Source organism: Delphinus delphis, chromosome 2, assembly GCF_949987515.2.
Source record: "Delphinus delphis chromosome 2, mDelDel1.2, whole genome shotgun sequence".
NCBI lineage: Eukaryota > Metazoa > Chordata > Mammalia > Artiodactyla > Delphinidae > Delphinus > Delphinus delphis.
In genome coordinates this window covers 86,011,367-86,036,887 of record NC_082684.1, presented here as the reverse complement: position 1 = coordinate 86,036,887, position 25,521 = coordinate 86,011,367, and the positions used below count along the sequence as shown (strand labels likewise).

General features: G+C 39.9%; 2 protein-coding genes across 7 annotated transcripts in view; one reads left to right on the top strand and one right to left on the bottom strand.

The window, feature by feature from the left end:
* The window catches only part of GANC (glucosidase alpha, neutral C), a 69,402-nt gene extending 52,430 nt beyond the window's left edge, over positions 1-16,972 (bottom strand). For 2 of the 3 annotated variants that reach the window (XM_060005062.1, XM_060005063.1), the window contains exons 1-4: positions 16,148-16,972; positions 13,181-13,243; positions 11,555-11,663; positions 2,844-2,971 (exon numbers count right to left, since the gene is read on the bottom strand). In XM_060005062.1, the coding sequence (XP_059861045.1) occupies positions 2,844-2,971; positions 11,555-11,663; positions 13,181-13,243; positions 16,148-16,176 (329 nt within the window). In that variant the 5' untranslated portion in view covers positions 16,177-16,972. Of the gene's footprint in view, positions 1-2,843; positions 2,972-7,222; positions 7,390-11,554; positions 11,664-13,180; positions 13,244-16,147 lie in introns of those variants that run through there. The other variant, XM_060005064.1, reaches the window with a different exon arrangement.
* A 137-nt stretch (positions 16,973-17,109) lies between these two features.
* The window catches only part of TMEM87A (transmembrane protein 87A), a 42,786-nt gene continuing 34,374 nt past the window's right edge, over positions 17,110-25,521 (top strand). For 3 of the 4 annotated variants that reach the window (XR_009518386.1, XM_060005074.1, XM_060005073.1), the window contains exons 1-4: positions 17,110-17,384; positions 18,674-18,734; positions 21,664-21,749; positions 25,036-25,149. Coding sequence is in view for 3 of the 4 variants with exons in the window: in XM_060005074.1 (XP_059861057.1) it covers positions 17,241-17,384; positions 18,674-18,734; positions 21,664-21,749; positions 25,036-25,149 (405 nt within the window). In the remaining variant the exon portion in view is untranslated. The remainder of the gene's footprint in view (positions 17,385-18,673; positions 18,735-21,663; positions 21,750-25,035; positions 25,150-25,521) is intronic. The other variant, XM_060005075.1, reaches the window with a different exon arrangement.

The window sequence follows — 25,521 nt, the reverse complement described above, 5'->3', positions numbered from 1 at the left end:
TTGCTATTCAATTTTGGGGAGTCCTACCTTTTCACAGCGATGCCCTAAATTCATAGCCCTGATGAAGCTGTGAATTCAACTTACGCTCTAATTCAGCAGACCACAGAATCTAACTCTGTATCTGATTTTCAGCTACGAGGACTCTGTAGATATGACTTTTAGGATTGTCACAGAAATCTGTTAGGTTTCTGACAATTTAAAAGCCTGAAACTGCTGTTTTCTTTAAGTTCTTCAGTGAAATTAATAGCAGCCAGGCCACCTCAGAGTTTTGAATTTTGTATGGCAATCATGCTATGCTATGGCCCCACCACTTGGTTTGCCAGAGCCATGCTTTCAATAGGCACTCTATTTAAGGCAACCACAAGTAGTAATTTGACTGTCACAGAATGCCGTGGTTTATTGCTAGTCGTACTAATTTGCTAGAGCTTCCATAACAAAATACCACAGACCGGGTGGCTTAAACATCAGAAATTTATTTTCTCACAATTCTGGAGGCTGGAAATCCTAGATCAAAGTGTCAGCCGGTTTGGTTTCTTCTGAGGCTTTTCTTCTTGGCTTGCAGATGGCCATCTTCTTGCTGTGTCCTCACATGGCCATCCCTCTGTCTGTGTTATCTGTATCCTCATCTCCTCCTCTTACAAGACACCAGTCATACTGGATTAGGGCCCACCCTAATGACCCTATTTTAACTTAATTACCTGTTCAAAGGCTCTGTCTCGGAATAGTCACATTCTGAGGTATGGGGGGTTAGGGCTTCAACATATGAGTCTGGTTGGGGAGGGTAGTATTCAGCCCAAAACATTAATATCTCACCGCCTAATGAAAACCAGGTCCTCACTGCCTTCAAATCCAAGTAGATCAGCTAACTAAGCTCAGATTTCCATCCTTGAGGGTCTGTTGCTTATACTCATTCTGATATCAATGACTGTGTTAACCAAAACTCAACTGCAGATAACAGAAACAACTCTGGCTATTTTAAGCAGAAAGTAAATGACTTAATATGGAGGAATTATTAGCTTACAACATTATGGAAGGTTTGAGGTAGCAGGTTCCTGGCTGAGTGTCCAGTAATGACTCCTAGAACAATACTGCATAATTGCAGGCCAACAGAACTTCTCTCTTAGCTGGAATCAGGAAGCTGGGTAATCAGAAGTCAATGTGGCAACTGGTGGGCTCCAGGATCATGCCAACTTAGCTGCAATCCAGAGACTGGGAAACCACTGCCCTAACTAGTGGCTCTAGAGTCATTCTATAACTGCTGATGCACACCAGCAAAATGGGAGACTCAATTCTGAAATCAAGATAACTGTAAGTGCATCTGATTGGTGGAACATGAATTACATCAGAAACTAGCTATATGGGAGTCTGGGAAATGGAGAAATGTAGTTTTTATTTATTACAGTAGCCAAAGGTCCTCTAGAAAAAGGCTGAAATAGAGGCAAAACTAATATACCACATTTACTACACAATGCTAATATTACCCTGACTCCAAAACCTGGCAAAGATAGCACAGAAAAACTATAGACTAATGTTACTTATGAACACAGATGTAAAAATGTTAAAGGTCTACTAGTAAAATGAATCGTCCAGGAGAGTAAAAAATAATGTAATGTGACCAAGAGGAAATACACACACACACACACACACACACACACACACACACTCTCTCTCTCTCTCTCTCTCTCTCTCTCTCTCTCATTTGCCAAACTGCAAAGCTATGAGAATAGTCCCTTTTTAATTCTTATTTCCTAAGTTCTTAGCCTATAGTAGTGGCTCAGTGATATATTTTAAATTTATGATAGTTCTAGCATAGCTAAATTAATTTCTCCTTATAATTTATTAGCTTTTTTTTGGCTGTGTCAGGTCTTAACTGCAACACGCAGGATCTTTGTTGTGGCATGTGGGCTCTTTCGTTGCGGTGCACAGGCTCTTCGTTGCAGCACGCGAACTTCTCTCTAGTTGCCGTGTGTGGGCTCCAGAGAGCATGGGCTCTGTGTTGCAGCGTGGAGGCTTAGCTGCCCTGCAGCATGTGGGATCTTAGTTCTCTGACCAAGGATAGAACCTGCGTCCCCTGCATTGGAAGGCGGATTCTTTACCACAGGACCACCAGGGAAGTCCCATAATTTATTAAGTTTTTATTAGATTTTCATGGAAAAAATAATCTACATAAAACTATGATAATGATGTAGTGAAAATTAAAGCATCTGGCATAATCTTATATTCCCTTAGTGACATGATATAAAGAAAATAACAAACCAACAGACAGAACCAAGTTAAAATATCACCGGAAAATGTGCTGAGAACTGATGCAGATTCTGCAGGTACATGAAAAATGCTTTAATCCCCAAAGATTTTTTTTCCACCTAGAAACTGATCATTAATTTATCTCTGACTCTAAGACAGATTATATGTTAGACTTCTGAGACTGCCGTTAATTAAAAGTGAGTCAGTCTAACTGTATAAATTACTGTAAGCATGGGAGTTTTGCTAGTACATTGGATCTCTGGAGCCCTGCTGTTCATCTGAGTGAGTCAATTAAACAGGTCTCCTGCTTGCTCCCAAAGTCTGGCTGATAAACCGCTTACTTTGTCAGGAGGAGAGAAGATCAGAAGCTCTGCTTCTGCCCATTAATAAGTGCTGATGAGTCAAATGGTGGAGGAAGAGAGTACAGAATGGATAGCATCAAAATGGATAAATTTATCCCCAAATAACTAAAAACTAACTCTGCCAATGGTTGTATCTTTGAAGAAACAAAATAAGAGACTCATACAAAAGCTGCTACTCAAGGTATGATAGAAGAATATATTAAGGGTGTATCCAAGGTAACGGGTTTCTTGGCTTACCTTACAGTGCTTGGCTTGCTTGTGAGGACATCAGGAACTTCATACCTGGGTTTCAAGGGTGTTTCTTCATTGATTTTAAGCCTGAAAATATTTCCCTCTATACCATAAACTTCAGCCAGGAGAGGAACCTGGGAACACACACGCGATTAGTTTCAACAGGTTACCCAGGTCAGTTCTACAAATTATGATAATTAGAAAACTATGTTTAAATTATTATAGGCCAAGCAAATTGGAGAACAATGGCAATCATGAAGGAAAGCCTTTCCAATCTATATGTACTTGCTTGGCTCTATCTGTAGTAGAAACAAACACCTCCTATGTGTTCTATGGTTAGGCAAACATATAATTGTCCAGACCAGGACTGTTAAGAGAGAGAGGGCTCTCTATTAATAACGATAGTGGATGACAGGCATAAACTGAAACTGCCCTTGGAAAATTGGAACATGTGGCCCACTGTATCTATGATACATATCTAAGATATGTACAGGTATCTTAAGAATAAGTGTTTGGTGTTAAAACTAGAGTAACTGGATTCCAGTTGAACGAAAGATGAAGGGTAACAAGCCACAGAATAGAAAAGAATAGACAGTAAAACGGTGGTCATTGGGGTTCTCTACTGTAGATGAATAAGGCTTCCTGTGTTAAAATCAAGGCACTTCCTGTACACTTAGATTAAGGTCTGGGGAACTTTCTCTAGAGGCTGGGATATTCTCAGCTTTCTCAAGAAGATCAAGAATTTAGGTTAAATACTGCCTACGATGAAAGATGGAAGCAACATAGAATCATAAAGAGAATACAGAGTTTGAAAAATAAAACAATAACAACAAACTCTGAAGGCAGAGATGGCTGGATTTAGATTACAAAATGAGGCATCAAGATTAGGGAAATATCTTAAGACAGTGGTTTTCAACTGATGTGCCATGCTGCACTGGCTGCAAATCATTAAGTACAGTATGATGCCAAATTCTGGTTACAACTGGGTCTGTGTATTGTTACTATAATGTCTGTTAAATGAAAGGCTAAGCTGGGTAGCCTGTGTGAGGTAACACACAGAACGGGTATGCCGTGGTGCAAGCAAGATATAGGAAGCAGGGAGAATATTAATGCAGCACCAAAAAACAAAAACAAAAACAATCCCTCCCCCACAAAACGATGTTACTGGAACCTTGCTTCTTCAGAATATAGGAAAGGGCACTTGAACAGTGACAGGACACTGAAGAGTCACCAGGTAAATAATGGTAAATAGGCTGTGGCTGCTTTTACAGACATTCTTAAAACAAGGTTATGGGGCTTCCCTGGTGGCGCAGTGGTTGAGAGTCCGCCTGCCAATGCAGGGGACACAGGTTCATGTCCTGGTCTGGGAAGATCCCACATGCTGCAGAGCGGCTGGGCCCGTGAGCCATGGCTGCTGAGCCTGCGCGTCCAGAGCCTGTGCTCCACAACGGGAGAGGCCACAACAGTGAGAGGCCCGTGTACCACAAAAAAAAAAACAAAAACAAAAAAACAAGGTTATGATGTAGTACTGATCATACAATAATAATTTTTTCCCCAGCTTTATTAAGAAATAATTGACATATTCTGTAAGTTTAAGTTGTACAACTCCTTGATTTGATACTTATATATTGCAAAAATGATCACCACCATAGCATTAGCTAACATCTGCATCAAGTCACATAATTACCATTTCCTTTTTGTGGTGAGAACATTTAAGATCTACTCTCTTAGCAACTTTCAAGTATATAATAGAGTATTATTAACTACAATCACTGTGCTGTTAGTCATCTTATTATAGTTGGAAGTTTGTACTCTTTGGCCAACACCTCCCCCCTTTCCCCACTCCCAATCATACTGTAATTACTGCTTATATGTTTAGTATTCTTTTGTATATTTGATTTACTTCAAGTGTGCCATCAGAATTCTAAGATTTGAAAATGTATCCAAGTATAAGGCTGAAATCCTGTTAGATTATGTATTCCCTCCCAAGTTAGACATAAATTTCCACTACTCTCTCAAATTTAATTCAACTAACATTTATTTGGCATCTAATATTGTGAAGTGCTGATTGCTGTGAAAAGGATGGCTAAACTCTTAGGGAGAGTGCAATTTAGAGGAGATGCAACACCTATGTTGTAACCGTAAAGCGTTTTATGATAAATGCTGAGATAGGACGAGGACATGTGCTGCGGGAGAACAAGGAAGGGGAATATTGATGACTGTAAGGAGAGGGGTTCTGGGACATCTCTCTGGAGGAAGAGGGACTTAAGCAGGGCCTTGAGGGATTAGTAGGACTTTGGGGAGGCAAAAATGGGCAAGAACATCCTAAGCAGAGGGCACACAGGTTGTCCCTTATATGTGATTAACAAATTGCATTTCGTTTATATACTCAGAGATCCTCCCATTATTAGTAAAATAACTTTCTTAAAAATCTTTATTTTTTTAAACCAAAGACTGGTCTGATATGTTCTGTTCTTGAGGCTGTGGCCTAGTAAAGAATCCTAATTATATGAGAGAAGGTAGCAATAACCCTGCTTTTCCTATAATAACCCTAGGCAAGCAAACATACAAATCAGAGTAAAAGCCCCACTTTGTTTTCATTTTAACTTAATTAAGCAAACCAATTTTGCCAATAGGTAACCCTTTTCAAAGTCAATATCCAAATTCATTCTTATCTCTTATTATCATCAACATAGCTTCATATTCCAAGCACATAATTTCCTTAGACCTTAGTATACATTTGCTTGTATGATCTGGCTCATGCCGTTTTTACTGGCTTAAAAAATCAACAGCAGCAGACTCTCAGAAGTCCAATAAGTAAAGCTACTTGGACTGAAAACAGCAGGAAGTGGCTCAGAGCCTCTACCGTTGAGCCCGCTCCCCTCCCTGCATTGAGTTCTGACACCCCTCTACGGAAACCTCAGGGCTCTGCGCATGACAGTTTATAAACCACTTCCCTGGGCTTCTTAACTGCCAGTTATTGTCCAATTTTTCAACCAAAACTGGGCTGTCAAAAAGTCTGGACATGAATGTTATATCCTTCTATCTAAAACATTAAGAATTTCTAAACATTTCTGTTCTCTAGAGACCTGTTTGGATATTTATTTTAAAATAATATACAAATAAATTATTGAATCTCTATTAGTGATTAAAAATGACAATAAAAAACACGTTGTGGGCTTCCCTGGTGGCGCGGTGGTTGAGAGTCTGCCTGCCGATGCAGGGGACACGGGTTCGTGCCCCGGCCCGGGAAGATCCCACATGCCGCGGAGCGGCTGGGCCCGTGAGCCATGGCTGCTGAGCCTGCGCGTCCAGAGCCTGTGTTCCGCGGCGGGAGAGGCCACAACAGTGAGAGGCCCGCGTACCGCAAAAAAAAGCAAAAACAAAAAATTATGTTGTTACAGAAGTTAGACTGCATAAACTCAGAATTATTTAACGTTAATATTTAGAGAATAGCAGTAAAGATTGCGGCAAGATGGATTTATGTAAAATAAGTGAAGAAACATAAAATTAAACATTTAAAATAAGGTGAGACAGCATGGGTTTTGCTCCCCTAGAAAGATTTAAGATGTGTAAATGTCCTCCTACACAGAGAAGATGAAATAAATCCTCAAAGAAAGGAATACATTTTGGAGGTTCATTTTAGTACCACAAGTCTCTACTTGGTTTTTCATTCAGAGGCTCACCTCCCATAATCTGGGAGAGCATAAATTCCCTTTTCCTATCTTATTTCTCCCATACCGAATAAAAATAAAACCCAGTAGTTTGTCATCCCTAAGTCTAGTTTTTTTGGCCACAAGGGCAAAAATATGAGACAGGTTATAAAAATCATGGTGGTAACAACAGCCTTGTCTGTACATTCAAGCAGTGGAATGGATCACAGTTACATTAAAAGTTTTTTTTTAATTTCACCCCAAACTAGTAGAGACTACGACTGAGTTAACAGAATAGCCCTCTAACATATATTTAAATGATGGTGGGTATTAATAAGGGAAATTATGACCCCAACAACTTCTCCGTGATGGGTAGATCTTGCTTGTCCTCTGGAACCAGGTCTTTCTACTATATTATAAGGAATAGTTAACCTAAAAGGCCTAGAGAAGTGAGCAAGGACCTCTCTCAGCTATTGGTCAAGACCTTCCAGGATTCAGAGAATGGTCTAAGATTCATTAAATTGCTGTAGGGCACTTATTGCCCCTTCCATAGTTGTAGCCAGTTGGTTTATTGCAAGCACTGATTCTCTATGGAGAACGCTGGCAAGTTCACACTGGGCATTAGCATGTTCCCCAAGGACAATTAGCCTGTCCAGGTATGCTTCTGATTGCTTGGCCAGTTCCCCAATAAGCTGCCTGTTCCTGGACATTTCTGCAGAAACAGTCCTGGTTAACAAGTAGTAGTTGTTCCTCATCTGTTGAGGAGGTGGCTGGTTGGGCAAAGTCCCATTGCTTAGATGAAGACGCAAGGGATAACTTCATGGAGGTGCTCAGAGATATCCCTGCATCCTTGGAGAAGCTGCCAGAAGTGTTGCCACCAGTGAAAACTTGCAAACAGGCTGCAAAATAAACATTTTGCCAAATAGTTCATCCATGTCATGAAAAAGCATAAAAATTAGTAATATAAAGTAGGTCAAAGACGTAGGTCTGTTCCAAATAGCCTTGCTAGCAGTGCTTTTTAGGTACACTCAGAAGATAGCATAAATTTCCCTGCTCTGGTGTCACAAGACTAGATCTTCTCTTTTTCTCAATCCAGGTCAAATTTTGACTGAAGGTAAAAAATTGATAGTAGTAGGAAAAAAGGAGGTCTAAAAAAGCAGTCAACACTTTACTGATAACTCCTTTAAGATTATTTTCTGGAAGCTTCTTTATCAAATATCTGATTATTTTGTCATAAGAAATAGGACCCTATGTGAGAAAACTGCAACCAGCTTTTCTTCAAAGCCTAGATGTCCTGACCTAGAGGCAACACACAGGGCAACACTTCAGTTTGTTTTGTAACATTACTGTGTCCCAGGAACATCATGTTTGCTATGGACTGAATTGTCCATTGTCATTTTCCCCCCTCCCCAAACCTTCCCCATTCTCCAACCCTTCAATTCATATGTTGAAGCCCTAACCCTCAATGTGATGGCACCTGGAGATGGGGCCTTGGGAGGTGTTTAGGTTTTGATGAGGTCATGAGGGTGGAGTCATGATGGGATTACTGCCTTTACAGGAAGAGACCAGAGAGTTAGCTGTCTCTCCATCATGTGAATATACAGTTGACCCTTGAACAGAGATTTGAACAGCATGGGTCCACTTATACATGGATTTTTTTTCAATAAATACTTACTATAGTACCATACAATCCTTGGTTGGTTGAATCTGTGGATGTGGAACCATGTATACTGAGGGCTGACTGTGAAGTCATACTTGGATTTTCCACTGCTAACCCCTGCGTTGTTCAAGGGTCAACTGTACACTAAGGAGGTGACAGTCTACAGGGCAGGAAGTGGGACCTTGATCTAGGACTTCCCAGACTCCAGAACTGTGAGAAATAAAGGTTTGTTAAGACACCCAGTTTATGTTATAGCAGTGTGAGCTCACTAAGACAACGGTGAATGAAACTTGGTTCTGTTTCCTGGTTGCTTATTAAGTAGCAGGTTGGGAGAAGGGAATTGGGAAGAAGGATTTCAAAAATTAACAACAGGGCTTCCCTGGTGGCGCAGTGGTTGAGAGTCCACCTGCCGATGCAGGGGACACGGGTTCGTGCCCCAGTCCGGGAAATCCCCCATGCCGCAGAGTGGCTGGGCCCGTGAGCCATGGCCGCTGAGCCTGTGCGTCCGGAGCCTGTGCTCCGCAGTGGGAGAGGCCACAACAGTGAGAGGCCCGTGTACCGCAAAAAAGAAAAAAAAAAAAAATTAACAACAAAGCCTGACAACAAAATTATTGCTTTAAGAGTTTTAATGGTGTGAGGGCAGGTAGGCACTAAGAATGCTGGGTTTGTCAGAATCTGCCTCATCAGTGAAATCTGAGAACTGCAGCTGTGAGCTGAATATGATCCTCTTAGACTTTGGGCTCTGTCTCTCTGAACCTGAAATAAAAAGCTATCATTCTAAATAAGTGGATGTACGTGGCTTTTTAAAAATCTCCAGACCATATCCATACCATATCCTACTGTGAAATCTCCCATGAAACACCCATCTCACCCCAGAAAAAACCTCTAATGGAGGCTCCTTGACTATGCAGTGAGCAGGATACAAGGTTCAGACAACTTTAGAAATTACTGTTTGGATCTTTGTTGTCCCTATCAAACTGATATAGGGCACGAAGCCTTAAGTCCCTATTAGTCATCTCAACTCCAAGTGACAAGGAGGACATTAAAATGACATTCAGTTCAGAATTTTAGGGTGACCTCCCAAAACATACATTGCATGCATTTGCCTGACATCAGAGCATGCAGATTCCCTGTGCAGCACTGTTATTTCCAACACCTGAACATTGTGTCTGTTCCAAGGGGTCCTCAAAGTTCTCAGTCTTGGGAGCCACGTTGCTGACATCCTGGATCACTTGCCCTTGCTTGTCCGGCTCCTCAGCTCCCTTCTGAGCCATGTGCTGTCTTGCGCTGAGCTCCCGTGGGTCCTCCTGGACTGTGGCTTCTTTTCCTTTGAAGGCATCCATAGCTGGTGGGCTCTGGTTCTGGCACCTGACCTGAACAGCATTGTCCCTCATATTTTCAGGATCCAAAGAGCGGTGTGTACAGAAAAACTGACCTATAGTCTTGTAAAAGGCAGTGTGAGAGGCTCTACCACTAACTTCACTGGTATGGAGCTGCATCGAGAAGTTGCATTTTGGCCCACACTGGTATTCCGAGTGCCTCATTTACTCTGCCTCGGCATGTGTCATCACGACAGTGGATTGTTCAGGTGCTCAACAGACTGAGCCTCCCCAAGGACAGAAAGGGACTGTCCCTGACCATGGGACAGCTATAACTCTCTGGGGCTAGACACATCAGAGGCAAGAAGGAAAAAGAGCAAATGACAGGAAAAATGAGAAAGGAAGGGAACTGACTGCTGGTATTAAACTCCTGGAAGGTCTCTGGTGGACTCCTTGCATTTCCTGGAGCCAGCTGCTTCTGCTGACCCTGAATACAGGGGTTTGGCGGGGTACTGGGCTATTAGACCACATGCAAATGGCGGGTGGCTCTCTAGGAAAGAAATTAATGCTGCCCCATGTTTTCCCATGAACAGCTTTCAAACTTGGCTACAAAAGGATGTAAAGTTTGGGAGACCTGGATCAGTACTCTACCATGAGCTGTGAACTCAAAGGTTGCACAGATGCCAAGCAAGGAGGGAAATTCCTCCAGAAAAAAATGAGTGGTGTTAAGAAGCAGCACTAGGTTTTGAAGAAAGGCTAACCATCCCTTCAGTGTAGTTAAGAGAAAAGAACTAAGTGTGCTGCTACCACAACTACATCCTTAAGTAACCATAAGTTGGGAAAAAGGGATGGGGATAGAGAACACAAACTATTGATATGATTCTAGCCCCTATTTTGAATTCAGGTAAGAAAGCTATGTTATAGAATTCTACATCTTTGAAGTGACTAAAATCTCTAAAACTTCATATGGAAGGTAGCCTTCCTCACTGTGCCATTGCTCCTCCTGCCTGGGAATAAAGTTGAGCCTCCCGACGAAGTTAGAGACCTTACAAATGTTACAGAGAATGCCCTGATGTTGTGGGGCAGTGTTTGCTCTGTCTTCTCCGAGAAGATTCCTCAGTGTAATGTTATACGGCAAGCTCTACGGTAGTCACAAGATCTCTCACAATGCTGCAGTGAAAGTGGGGATGTCTTCTCAGTCTGCTTCCCAGAACTGGGATTTGTTAGTGAGCTGATGGAATTACTATCTAAGCTGTTATGGGACTAGACTGCATGTCTTTACCTATGTCCTTCAGCGAATTACCAATTAAACCAGATTGGTCTGGGAGGCCTTAGAAGCTTAGGACACCTTTCAAAGACAGGGGAGGATGTGAAGTGAGGGTCAGGTTGGAAGCATCAACTACTTGTGCATAACCACACTTCCTAGCCCGGCCCACAGCACTTCCTCTGTGACTGGCCCATCTGAAGTAGTGTGAAAATTTGACAGATGAGAAAAAGCACTTAGGATACTGCTCTAATCCTTTTAGCATGTAACAACTATGGTGATCTGTTAGTGAAGCAGCCTAGGGGTGGGAACATCTGTGACTTATTCAACTGCATAGACCATTGTTCCTCTTGCCCACTCACATTTTGAGGTTTGGACATTCACTGAATCTGTACCTTGCTTGAGGTATGTTGTATAATAGTGATAAAAAGAGCATGGGTGCGTGACAGAGTCTACAGTCACAGGTGAAAATTCTGGTTACTAGCTATGACTTTGAGCAAGTGGCTTTTTAGACTTCAATTTCCTTATCTGAAAATTAGGGACAATGCAATGTACCTCTTAGATGATTCTGAAGATTAATTAATAGGAAATAACATTCGCAAAACATCTAAGAAAGCATCTGATACAAGGCAATCTATATGTTGATAGTCATATTACTTTTAAAGTAGCATTGTGTAGATATTAAAAAGATGGCATTACTTCTCTCACAAAGTTTGTTTTTGAAGCATACATAGTTTAATTAGCCTTTGTGGAAATTTACTTCATTCAACCCAAATAAATATAGAAACAAATAATTCTCTGTAGAAAATACTTTTTCTCACCTTAGCTGCTTCGTTGATGATTTGGAACCTGGTGCTCTCTTTGCCTTCTGTGACTGAGTCTAGTAATGCCCGATAGGTAGACTTCTTGGAGAGCCGCTGTTTCTGACGCCTACAGATTTGGAGTATACAGACGTCTGAGAATGATTTGTGATTCTCAGCCTCCAAAAGACTATATTACCATGTGGAAGTCATTAAAATTCACTTCAATAGTAGGTGAACTGGGCACAAGCAGTATATTAGTACTCCAATAAAGCACTAAGAGGAGTATCAATAATTTAGAGAGCTAAGAAAATTAATAAGCAGAGTGCTAATGCAATTAATAAAATAATAAGAAGAGTACTAATAAAATTGTTCACCATAACACTACTTAAGGATGGTATTTTGTCCCCTTTATTGAGAAGGTGGGGCAGTTTTCATAGATGACACATATTAGCTTGTTGATGTCCCTCCCTCTTTCCATGAAATGTATACTTTAATTGAAACTTAATAAATTTTAGTGGAAATCCAATATAATCCAGTGGTTTGTCAAGGTGACCAGGAGTTCACTATAGAATGCCCTCTAAGGTACCCGTTCAGAATTAAAATGATATGATTTTCTTTCTCTAGAGTTGTGTGTATAAATTAGAAAGTTGTATGATATAATTTTTGGTGATCTCAGTTTCAGGACCACATAAAGGTAGACACTCAAAAAAGTTTTAAAGAAATATTTTTTGAGGCTCTGGGGAAATAGGCAATCATATAGTGGTGATGGGAGTGCAAAATGACACAATCTCTATGGAGGGATATCTGGTAATAGTTAAAATTTCAAATACATTTACTCTTTGACCTAGTAATCCCACTCCTGGAAATTCATCCTACAAATATACCTGCGTGTGTAGGAAATGACATATGTATAGCTTTTCACTGTGGCAGTGATGTTACAGCAAGACTGAAAACAACCCAAGGGTCTAGCAATAGGAGAGTGAATACATTATAATTTACCCAATGGAATACCATACAGCTATGAAAAAGAGGACAATTTCCATATACTCATACAGAGCTCTTCAGAATAAATTATGAAGCAGAAAAAAAGATGTATACAACAGTGTATATAGAAAGCTACTTGGCCTAAGAATGGTGGTGATATAAGAATATGTGCATTCACAAAAAGAAATACTGGAAAGATAAATAAGAAATTAATAAATCTGGTTACTTACAGGGAAAGATGTTGAATGGGGTGGGAGGGGACAAGAAAGAGAGTAACATTTTTCAATGTGTATCTTTTTATATTATTTGATTTTTGAACCATGTAAAAGTATTATTTCTTCAAAGATTCAAAATTTTAACGTTAGTTGAAAAACACTTTGACTTTTAAAATACCTGTTTATTAACACAGTAATGTTAATTATAATGTATAAGTATACAATATAATTAATTATAATTAATAACATATTAATAATAAAATGATACAGGAGTTAAGCTAGAGTAGTAAAGGTGAATTTCTCCTGTCAATAAATTATTTAATCACTGAATTTCCTAATCGACTCTTTCCTCAGAAAGTCTATCAGTTCTCAAAAATTTAATAAACATCAATTTTGAAATATTTTCAGAACTATTCTATCTAGGTCATATACTTCCTCTTCTTACCTGTAGAAAGCAATCTTGCTGCAGTCTTTGAAAATGTTTTTATCCACAGCTTCATCTTCAACACTAATAAAAAGACATTTTAAGAAACTTATTTTATATAGGGTTTGTGAATCCAAATTTTGTACTTTCTCTAACTATAATATAAATCATGGGACATAAATCATTGTGATGCAAAATTGTGTCATGGCCATAACACAATAATGTGTTTGCTGCAGAACAACATCCTTTTGTAAACCACCCATGGTAAACAACAAAACATGAAGTTCTGGGATTGCTCAGAAAGCAACAGAAAAAGAGTACTGTCACTTATGAGAAAGGGTTCTTTAAAATGAATGACTGAAGGCTATGGCTACAACAATAAAATCTGAAGGAGTAAAAACAAAAAGCCCCAAACCGGACCAACAAAAACAACCCTCCCACCTACTTATTCAACAAAATATTTTCAAAACTTTCTTGCTGAGTGTTGGGCTCTGAAGAAGATAAGAAGTACTGTGTCTGAGTTTTCTTTGACAGCCTAACCAACATCACAAATCAACCTGACAAATGATATAACAGAGGTATGTACGAGGTGCTAGAATAAGGATAGAAACAGAGAAGGAAAATCCTTTGCTTTTTAAGATGATGCTGATCATCTAGGGGCCAATGTTTTTTATTTCTTATTTATTTTTAACATCTTTATTCGAGTATAATTGCTTTACAATGGTGTGTTAGTTTCTGCTTTATAACAAAGTGAATCAGTTATACATATACATATGTCCCCATATCTCTTCCCTCTTGCATCGCCCTTCCTCCCACCCTCCCTATCCCACCCCTCTAGGTGGTCACAAAGCACAGAGCTGATCTCCCTCTGCTATGCGGCTGCTTCCCACTAGCTATTTTACGTTTGGTAGTGTATATATGTCCATGCCACTCTCTCACTTTGTCCCAGCTTACCCTTCCCCCTCCCCCTCCCCGTATCCTCAAGTCAATTCTCTAGTAGGTCTGCATCTTTATTCCCATCTTGCCCCTAGGTTCTTCTGAACATTTTTTTCCTTTTCTTTTCTTTTTCTTTAGATTCCATATATATGTGTTAGCATACGGTATTTGTTTTTCTCTTTCTGACTTACTTCACTCTGTATGGCAGACTCTAGGTCCATCCACCTCACTACAAATAACTCAGTTTCGTTTCTTTTTATGGCTGAGTAATATTCCACTGTATATATGTGCCACATCTTCTTTATCCATTCATCTGTCGATGGACATTTAGGTTGGTTCCATGTCCTGGCTATTGTAAATAGTGCTGCAGTGAACATTGGGGTGCATGTGTCTTTTTGAATTATGGTTTTCTCAGGGTATATGCCCAGTAGTGGGATTGCTGGGTCATATGGTAGTTCTATTTTTAGTTTTTTAAGGAAACTCCATACTGTTTTCCATAGTGGTTGTATCAATTTACATTCCCACCGACAGTGCAGGAGGGTTCCCTTTTCACCATACTCTTTCCAGGATTTATTGTTTCTAGATTTTATGATAATGGCCATTCTGACCAGCATGAGGTGATACCTCATCGTAGTTTTGATTTGTATTTCTCTAATAATTAGTGATGGTGAGCATCTTTTCATGTGCCTCTTGGCCATCTGTATGTCTTCCTTGGTGAAATGTCTATTTAGGTCTTCTGCCCATTTTTTAACTGGATTGTTTTTTTGATATTGAACTCCATGAGCTGTTTGTACATTTTGGAGATTAATCCTTTGTCTGTTGTTTCATTTGCAAATATTTTCTCCCATTCTGAGGGTTGTCTTTTTGTCTTGTTCATGGTTTCCCTTGCTGTGCAAAAGCTTTTAATTAAGTCCCATTTGTTTATTTTTGTTTTTATTTCTGTTACTCTAGGAGGTAGGTCAAAAAAGATCTTACTGTGGTTTATGTCAAAGATCTTTCCAGTTTTGAAGAATAAACTCTGGAATGATATAGGAAGAGATGTACTTAGCTGAACCTGGAAAGCAACCTGTTTGAAATTCATGTGTTAAGAGTTCTGATCACAGGGCTTCCCTGGTGGCGTAGTGGTTAAGAATCCATCTGCCAATGCAGGGAACACGGGTTTGAGCCCTGGTATGGGAAGATCCCACATGCCGTGGAGCAACTAAGCTTGTGCACCACAACTATTGAGCCTGTGCTCTAGAGCCCACGAGCCACAACTACCAAGCCCGTGTGCCACAACTACTGAAGCCCACACCGCTAGGGCCGTGCTCCACAACAAGAGAAGCCACTGCAATGAGAAGCCCGCGCACCGCAACAAATAGCCCCCGCTCACCACAACTAGAGAAAGCCCGTGCGCAGCAACGAAGACCCAACGCAGCCAAAAATAAATTTATAAGATAAATAAATAAAATACCACCATGTTAACGTTAAAAAAAAAGAGTTCTGATAACAATTCTTCCGGTTTTGTTAACCATCCTTCAAGTATTTCACGAGAGGCTATTAATATCAATTAATTCCGTGGAGAATTGAGAAGGCTAGAGATTGAGTCCACAAATATAAAATATGCAAATAAGACATGCAATCAAACAATCAATAAAGTCTTCAGGGTCTTCCCTGGTGGTGCAGTGGTTAGGAATCTGCCTGCTAATGCAGGGGATACAGGTTTCAGCCTGTGTGCCGCGGAGCAACTAAGCCCATGCGCCACAACTACTGAGCCTGCGCTCTAGAGCCCGCGAGCCACAACTACTGAAGCCCGCGCGCCTAGAGCCTGTGCTCTACAACAAAGGAAGCCATCTCAACGAGAAGTCCGCGCACGGCAACAGAGTAGCCCCGGCTCCCCGCAACTAGAGAAAAGCCGCACGCAGCAATGAAGACCCAACGCAGCCAAAAATAAATAAATAAAATTTATAAAAAAATAAAGTCTTCAAAGCCAGAATGTTGTTTTCAGGTACTATCTATCCCCTGCTTCCGTGGGCCCTGGGGTCAGTCCCTGCTGGACCACTGGGCCTTTACCTGATTTCCTCTTTCTCAGCTGCGTCCATGGCTTCCCAGTCACTTCACAGGCTCCCAGATCTCAGGCCAAGGCCCCAAGCGATCTTTTAGATTGTCAGTCTTTCTAAATAACCGCCAGCACTTCACCACCATCAAGTTTCTGGGACTTTCATGTCCTTAAGGAGTGACAAATTGACACTTGCTCCCGGGATTTCCAGGCCCAGATAAGGGTTTCTACAGAGATTGATCTGGCAAATTTTTCTTGGTTCTGAGTAGCTGATGAGGAACTGCCTTCATTAGAAACTGAAAAGGTTTTTGCATCCGAGGAGGCGCGTACTCAAAGAGCCCTAGAGGATGCAGACCAAGGGCGTGACAACGAGGAAGTACCGACACGCCCTGCGTGATTAGGGCGAAGCTTCTGCAGATCTACCTCAGTGACTGTCACGCCACGGATACTGAAAACTGACCCACTCTCTCCTGTATTTTAGTTTTGAGTAGGAAGTGCCGGCGGGGTTGTTGCTGGAGGTTGATGTTCTCCGACCAAACTCTACATCATACTCTTCACGGGTATAAGGGTCTTTTAAAAGGGGTTGTCTACTACATTATTCCGTTTAGGAAGGCTTATACTTCACCACCGCCAAACTCCAGTCTTTGCTTAAATACCTCCGGAAACCGAGTACTCACTACTACACGCTAAACAGGCAGCCAGACTTACGGCTTTCCCAGACTTTTGGCCCCAGCGTCTGACTCAAACGATGAGGGACTGGGGCGAATGGGAGGAGGAGAGAGCCAAACGCCACATGGGGTTCTTCCCTGGTCCCCAAACCCTTTAAGGGAGAGAGAAGAGCCAACAGACTCGGCTGGTAACTTTTGCAGATCATCCTAACACTCCAAGGTGACCAGGTTACGGCAGGAAGACGCCTGCGCAGTAGGTCCAAAGCCTCATACGAAGCCTGACAACTGCCTGAGGGCGGGGCCGCTGAGTCGCTAAACAAACAAGCCACCAGAGGTTTTGAGGACCCGGATTATCCCGCCCCCAGAGAGGAGCCGGAAGAGGGCGGGACGAACCGGAAGAAGGTGAAATGCTTTCGGTAGGCACTCCACGGCTGTGAAGATGGCGGCGGCTGCGTGGCTTCAGGTGCTGCCTGTCATTCTTCTTCTCCTGGGGGCTCAGACGTCCCCATTGTCGCTTTTCAGTGTAGGACCGGCACCCGTCGCTGCTGCCGACCGATCCAAGTGGCACATTCCGATACCGTCGGTGAGTGGTCACTTCAGGAGCAACTGAGCCCGGAGGAGCAAGGGGTGGGGCTACGGTAGCCCAAGGGGTCCATGAAGGTTCCACTAAAGTCCGCTTCCAAAGGGGTGGGATTGCCGGGAGTGTCTGTGTAGCTGCTTAACCGGGACTCACCTCCCTGGAGCGAGAAGCTGTACGCTTCTTTGGGTAAATTAGCAGGAATGTCAGGGTCAATTCAGGAGCGGAGAGTGGCGGTGGAGCGGTTTCTTATCAGCAAAGGCAGAGAACTTTCATTGTCTGACTGGAAACGTGTAAACTTGATGTATAGGTGGAGAGTGGTTTCTCTTTCAGCAGAAGTTTCACAGAATCTTGTGACCCCGGGTTGGATGAGAGGAATATGTAAATAGACATCTTTCTTTTTTTTTTTCTCTGCACTTTTTTGTTACTGGATAATTCTACTTACGAAGTTGGTTGATTTCATTTGGACTTTGAAATGGTTATTCTAAGCCCTGCCGTGTAATTAGGAAGCCTAGGCATTTAAAATGATGTATTCAAACGTGAGAATGTTTAAAACGGAAGAAACAGTATTCTAAAATTTCTTATGATAAGTTCGTTTTTCTTAAGGATAATTAACTGGATTGGTTGACCCTTTCTTCCCTTTACCACGTTTTTGAAACGTCGTTTGAGTAAGAGCTATAGTGCTGTGAGCCGACAAATCAGATGCTGGCTGGAAATGCCGAAAAGCATTAGTCTTATTAAAACCACGGTAGCCTTTTTGTTCTGCTGTGCTCACTGGTTGTAATGCCCAAATCTTATTTGAGCTTTTGATATGGTAAGAATTACAGCTTTTGTTAATTTGGTGACGATGTTCAGATTCTCAGTTTTAGGTATTTATTTGTTACCTGTAAAATGGTTAATAGTTAAATATGGCTGTCTGCTCATAGAATAGTTTATTTGAAGAAATGATTGGTTATTCTGGACGGTGATTAGTGAGTAAAGGGAATGAACTGATTAAGGAGGACCTTTTAGAAAGATTTAAGTTAGGTTAGGATTTCTAGCAGCCTTCCTTCTGGAGTACTTGCTTCATGGCCTGTGGAAAAAAGAAAAAACTTGTCTCTGCACCAAGCTTCAAAATCCTGCAGTTTGGATATGGTTGAATTTTACTAAAAGGAAGGATATTGATGCCTTTTTTTGTGTGTGTGTTAAGAAAACTAACGTCAACATTTTATAAATTTTAGCTTTTTATATCAGTTATATTCTGCTTTGGGAATTAAAGTGATCTGATGCTAATTATCTCTCCTTTATCTTTGCAGGGGAAAAATTATTTTAGTTTTGGAAAGATCCTCTTCAAAAATACCACTATCTTCCTGAAATGTGAGTTTTTGCATTTCATGAAGTTTTTATTCGAGTTTTTGAGTGATCTTTAAACTTTCAAATTACCTGTTTTCTACCTCTGATGATTTACTCTCAACATAAGTTCTGAAATTTAATAGTCAAGCACTATCTAGGTATAAACCTATGTAGTGTAACTAAGGTCCTTTCACAGAATAATCTTTAGAATACTTACTTTTATGAACTTTATTTTCTTCTCTTGTTTTTCTGGTGTTAACAATATATAGTTAGACACATTGTTTTGGTTGATCGCCTCCATGGGTTTTAATCTGTTCTGAGTCATAGAGATAACTGCCGATTTTGTTTTTGTGTGCTTGTTAGATGTTTACTGGACACATGACCTAGGTTTGTCAGACCATTGGCTCTGAACAAATATGTTCAGTAAAGCTTTTGTTTGCTGAAGGAGTATTTTACCACTTGGATCTTTGGAAGAGGAAGCTCAAAGATAATTACCAGGAAATAGGAATAGTAGAACAAAACCAGTCTGTCCAGTGGGAAAACCACTGTATCTGAATCCAGAATACCCCATTGTGCATTAAAGAAAAGCTTCCTTTTATTTCTGAAACTGGCTTTATTTTTAGAGAATGAATGATCACGGGCAGCTCCATTTCAAGATCAGGAATAAAAATCCAGATCATCCATGTGTGCTCCTGTGCATATTTCTCTCTATGAAAATGCAAAGTATTTCATAGTTGGATGATTTTATTCTTTTAATCACTTAGTAGGTAGTTACTGAACACCTACTATGTATAGTGCCAGGCACTGTTTTAGACAGCAAGGAAGTGATAGAAAAGACCCTTTCTCTTATTGAGATTATAGCCTGGTGGGATGGAGGGGTTAGGTAGAATTTCTATGAAGAATGTACTGTGTCCATGAAAATATGATCTCTTGGCTGATAATTTAAGTTTGATTTAAATCAAATCTACTCTGACACGCTGGTATTTCTTGTGAGATTGGCTTTCTAGAAAAGAAGAGCTTTTAGGGATAGCAGTATTTTGTCTTTTGAGATACCCTGACAGCCTGTATGCTATTCTGTCCTTTTATTTTGTACAGTTTCTTCTTACCTGTATTTTGTTCTAATGGTTTTTCTAGTGGTTTTTGGTCAAGCTGCATATTTTGAAGTGTCTGTGTTTCCTTGTTTTTGGAGGGTTTGAAGCTTCTTAAAATTTGCATTGTCTTTCACTTTGTTACTTCTGTGTTTTCTCATACTTACCTTGTCTCTGATTTTATGCTTTTGTGGGTATGGTATACAGTAGATTTCCATGAAATTGGCAGGGCCATTTTCTTTTCTTTTCAAGCCTAAAATTACAATTTTTCACCTACATTAAAAATGTCTGTTTTGGAGAAAGAAGTGAGATTTGCTCAAAGCTTGGAACTCCAATCCTTTCTAGAGGTAGCCACTTCTCCCTTACACCTGCACCTGGCTCATGTAAGATTCTTAGGGACTAGACCTGCCAGCCAAGGGAAGGTGAGGAATGTGGCAGGACCATTTTCATTGTCTCTTAAAGCCATTCATTTAAAGTTCTTTGTGTTTTGGGAATTCCCTGATGGTACAGTGGTTAGAACTCCGAGCTTTCACTGCAGAGGGCCAGGGTTCAGTCCCTGGTCTGGGGACTAAGATCCCGCAAGCCTCGTGGCGTGGCCAAAAAAAAAAAATTCTATGTCTTTTAACATAAATAGTAGTATTTTTGCAGGCACATTTCCCTGCAAATCTCCTGTTAGGGCTTTGATTTAATTAATTCCTTTTCTGTTTGGTTCTTCTGAGTAGTTCATAACAAGATTGCAGTATCCTTTACAGCATATCCATACATTCTATCCAACACATCAGATTTTTGTGTATTTTAGCCTTATAAAAGCCTTATAAAAGTTGAGCTTTATAAAAGTGTGCCGCTTAAAATTAGTCTGAGAAAACCACTTAAACCAAAGAAAAGGGAAAGTTTGTAATTTTAGGTGTGCTGCTTTTAAGAACCAAAAGTAGGTTTTTAGATGCAGTCGTGTTTATCTTTGTCACATTTGCACAAAGTATGTATTTCTAGTATATTTTCCCTTCCTCAGCTGGAATCAAAGATAAAAGGAAATACTGACTTCCCCCAGGTGAGACAGTTAACAGTCATATAGTCAGGTTTACACCCCAAGTCTTCAGACTAATGCTTTGGTTCACTAGAATATTGTGCTCCAAAATATGTTGAATGAGTTATGTGAGGCTTCTATGATTTCATGAGGTTCCTTGAGGCTTCTCTTAAGGTGAGTTTTAAAAAGAATCTAATAACTCTTTTTATCTTTGTTTTTTCTATTCCTGCCTTCCTCAGCCAGGTTTGCTTTTTGTTGATAGTTCTTTTCTATCCAATTTTGATATCTCTCAAGGTTTAAGCCATGAGGTTTTCCCTTAGTGGAACTATTTTTGTTGCCTTGTGACATTCCTAATGTTGTTATTCCTTGACTCTTCAACTAGAATCTTTTTTAAGACTTAAGAGTCTTCAATAATTTGTTCCCTTCTGTTCCCCTGTTTGGCCTAACACAGTGCCATGTATCTTTGTATACTTAAGTGCTCTGCTCAGTAAATATTTAAATGATAACAGAAGACTGATTTTAACTTAAGGCTGCTTTATCACTTCCAGGTTTTTTCCCAAGAGAGAACCAGAAATGAAGGTTTTAAGGCATAAAAATAGATACACGGTTTCAAAGGTTAAAAATCCTTAACTGCTTTTTATTTCTGTGAGCAACAATTCTTACTTTTAACTGAAGAATATCTAGTTCTTTTTAAATTTATTACTTCATTACCTTCTGTTTGGAGAAAGGATGGTCTTTGAGTATCTTAGTTTAGCAGGAAATGGGATGTGGGGTAATAGTTTAGGAAAAATGCTTTGTTTTGGGAATTATCTTTTATTCACAAAGATTTCTTCTTTTATAGTTGATGGAGAACCTTGTGATGTATCTTTGAATATAACCTGGTATCTGAAAAGTGCTGACTGTTACAATGAAATCTACAACTTCAAGGTATGGAACATAAAATTAGAGACTTTTCTTAGTGTTTAGATATCATCGGGTCCCAACCTGATAGAGGAAAGAGTGTCATGTAGCTATGGAGAAGAACTGGAACTAGAATCATGCTTCCCAATATGCAGGCAAATTTGTACTATCAGTTCTCAAACTTATTGGTCTCAGAACTCTGTTTACTTACTACAGACCCCAAAAAAGCCTTTATTCATGTGGGTTACTGAATTAGAAATTATAACAGAAAAATACAGAAATATTTATTAATTTGTGAAAACTATTTTTCAAAGAAACTGGGAAGAGTGGTGTTATTTTGTATTTTTGCAAATCTATTTGTTTAATATCTAGTGTAATAGAAGATTGCTGGATTCTTATACTTCCTTCACTCAGTCTATTGTGATGTGTTATTTTGGTTGAAGTGTATGCACAAAATGTGGCCTCACACAGATATGTAGTTGGAAAAGGGAATGGTATTTTAATAGTGTTTTCAGGTAATTGTGGATATTGTTCTTTGATTCTATACCCAAACGCAATAAGTGGAGTTTCTTAAAGGTTAGTTGCAGTGTGGAATCTGAAACCATATCAGTGAACTTTTTCTGTGCTCTGTTATATTAAAATAAATTGGTATGTCTTGCACTTTGAATGGTCTTTTGCCCATGTCTGATTTGGCAGCATCTTTCATGGTCACTTAGAAAATATTGGTTGGCTGAATTATATAAACCTTCCAAATACTAATTCATTTTACAATTAATTCAAAATTACATTTGTTAATATGACCTTTCAGTCTCATCAGATACTCTGTAAGTATTGGAAACTATAAATCATGGTAGGGAACATGCAAGTTTTCCAAAATTCCAGTTTTTCCTTGAAAGCTCAAATTTTATTTATTTACTTATTTTTTAATAAAAAATTTTTTTTTCAAGGTCCAAGAAGACTTTATTATTTATTTATTTTTGGCTGCATCAGGTCTTAGTTGCGGTACGCGGGATTTTCATCGCAGCATGCAGGATCTTTTGTTGCGGTGCGAGGACTTCTCTCTAGTTGCAGTGCGCGGCCTTCTCTCTAGTCGTGGTGTGCGGGTTTTCTCTTCTCTAGTTGTGGCATGCAGGCTCCGGGGCGCCTGGGCTCTGTAGTTGTGGCATGTGGGTTCCAGAGTGCGTGGGCTCTGTAGTTTGCGACACACGGGCTCTCTAGCTGTGGCATGTGGGCTTAGTTGCCCCACAGCATGTGGGATCTTAGTTCCCCAACCGGGGATCGAACCCAAGTCCCCTGCATTGGAAGGTGGATTCTTTACCACTGAACCACTGGGGGAAGTCCCTTAAATTTTATTATTGACAATGGATGCTGTCAGTTGCCTTCTTTGACGTGACAGCCTCCCTTTGCCCATTTTCAGGAAAATATCTCCCAAATACCCAAGTCTGAATATCTGTAGTTTGTTGGTCTTTCTTTCAAGTAAATGAAAACGGTGGATAGTTTAGCTTACAAGTTAAAATAGTTGCAAAGTGCTTTGTCTTAAGACAGTCATTTATAGTATTTTGCATACTTATTTTTTTGTCTGATAGAATATTTTAAAAGGCATGTGCTCAAAGGTCCAGATTTAATGACATTAATAATTTTTACTGTTTCATCAAGGGCATTCTTACATAAAACTGGCCTTTTTTTTTTAACTGCAAGTTTGTGACTGTGAGAGTACAATGACTACTAACTAGTACAGTTAGGTACCACTGATAGGAGGCTGCCATTTTTCGCATCATTACTTTTGCACTGTCAGTACAAGGCAAATAGATGATGATGATGATGAAGATGAAAATAATTTTGACCTGTTAAACCTCATGAAAGCATCCATGGGCCACACTTTCAGAGTTGCTATAATACACTGTATATGAGCATTGAAGATATGTAGCTCCTAGATGGATTTTTCAGGCCTTTTGCATTCTGTTTTCATCCCACTATTTGCATCATTTCTTTTCTTTTTTACATTTCCCCGACTATTCTTGAGGTTTCTTTTAAAAAAATAATAGGACTAGTCTTTAAAAAATGTCCACCATCCAGTTGGTTTTTTTAAACCTTAAGCATTTTGAATTTCTGCCCAGTATTAGGGTTTTACATTATCTTTTTTGTAGTGTTGCTGATTGTATTTTGCTTTTGTTATATAACATTGGGTAAGGTTGGTGTGATGAGGAGGACTGAAGAATTTAGAGAGAAATATTTCCAGAATATGGTTTGAAATATCATTGACCTTTTCTCCTAATCGAACACTAGTTAAATTTACATATGCTTGAAACTTGTGATAAAAACTGGTCAAGCTTATCAGATTCAGTCTTCATGGGTAGGACAACTTAAGAATGTAAAAATTATTTTGAATTGCCACAGGACAGAATTATGGAAATGACAAGCAAATAGTTGGAGGTGTGAAATTAGAGCTTCGAAAAAAAGAGGGTCAGATTAGGGATGTTGGTATGGGAGGAAACTCACAGAACTGATGAAGCCAGAGAAATGATGATTTTTTTTTTCATAGTATTAATAGTGGGTTGTGAATGGCTACAACAGTTTTGTGCTCTAGCTTAGAAGCACAAGTTTTTTGTTGGTGGTGGTGGTGGTGTTAATTTAGTCAAGGAACTCTCTTGTAAGTATATTTTCTTATAACAAAACCCTGTGGACTCTGACAGTTTCCCAGTCTTCCTAGAATTTTTAAGAGGAACTATCCTTCATGAGTCGTAGACTAGAATTCTGCACTTTAGAGTCCAATGCTATTAGATTCTTGAATACTAATATATAGTCTTTATCTGATGTTGTTAATTTTATTTATTTATTTATTTTGTAAATTTATTTATTTTTATTTATTTATTTTTGGCTGCATTGGATCTTCGCTGCTGCGCGCGGACTTTCTCTAGTTGTGGCGAGCGGGGGCTACTCTTTGTTGCCGTGCGCAGGCTTCTCATTGCGATGGCTTTTTCTTGTTGCAGAGCACGGGCTCTAGGGCTTCAGTAGTTGTGGCACGTGGGCTCAGTAGTTGTGGCTTGCAGGCTCTGGAGCACAAGCTCAGTAGTTGTGGTGCACGGGCTTAGTTGCTCTGTGGCATGTGGGATCTTCCCAGACCAGGGCTTGAACCCGCATCCCCTGCATTGGCAGGAGGATTCTTAACCACTGCGCCACCAGGGAAGCCCAAGATGTTGTTAATTTTAAAAACAGCAAATCCAAAACTATATTTCTACCAAAGGCAATCTATTTGTTTTCTTTTAAATATCTTACATAAGTTAAATACTTTGTATTTTCTCTGTTTTTCCAGGCAGAAGAAGTGGAGACATACTTGGAAAACCTTAAGGAAAAAAAAGGCTTGTCTGGGAAATATCAAACATCATCAAAATTGTTCCAAAACTGCAGTGAACTCTTTAAAACACAGGTAATATTTGATAGTAGTTGGAGGGAAATAGAAGAGGTGAATAATATGATGGCTGTATTTTTGGTGATACGCATTTCTCACTCCTCAATTCCTTCTGACAGAAGCAAGTTAGAATCATGTTCTGATAGGTACATAGTCAGCCACTTAAATATTCATCTCAAAGAGAGGATGGGCTTTCCTTTGTGTGTAAAAAGCAAAGCCCTGGGTTTTTTTATTATAGTAAAATATATATAACATAGAATTTACCGTTGTAACCATTTTTAAGTGTGCCATTCGGTTACATTAAGTACATTCACCTTGTTGTGCAACTATCAGCACTAGCCATCTCCAGAACTTTTTCATCATCTGCAGTGGTTACTTCATAACGATTAA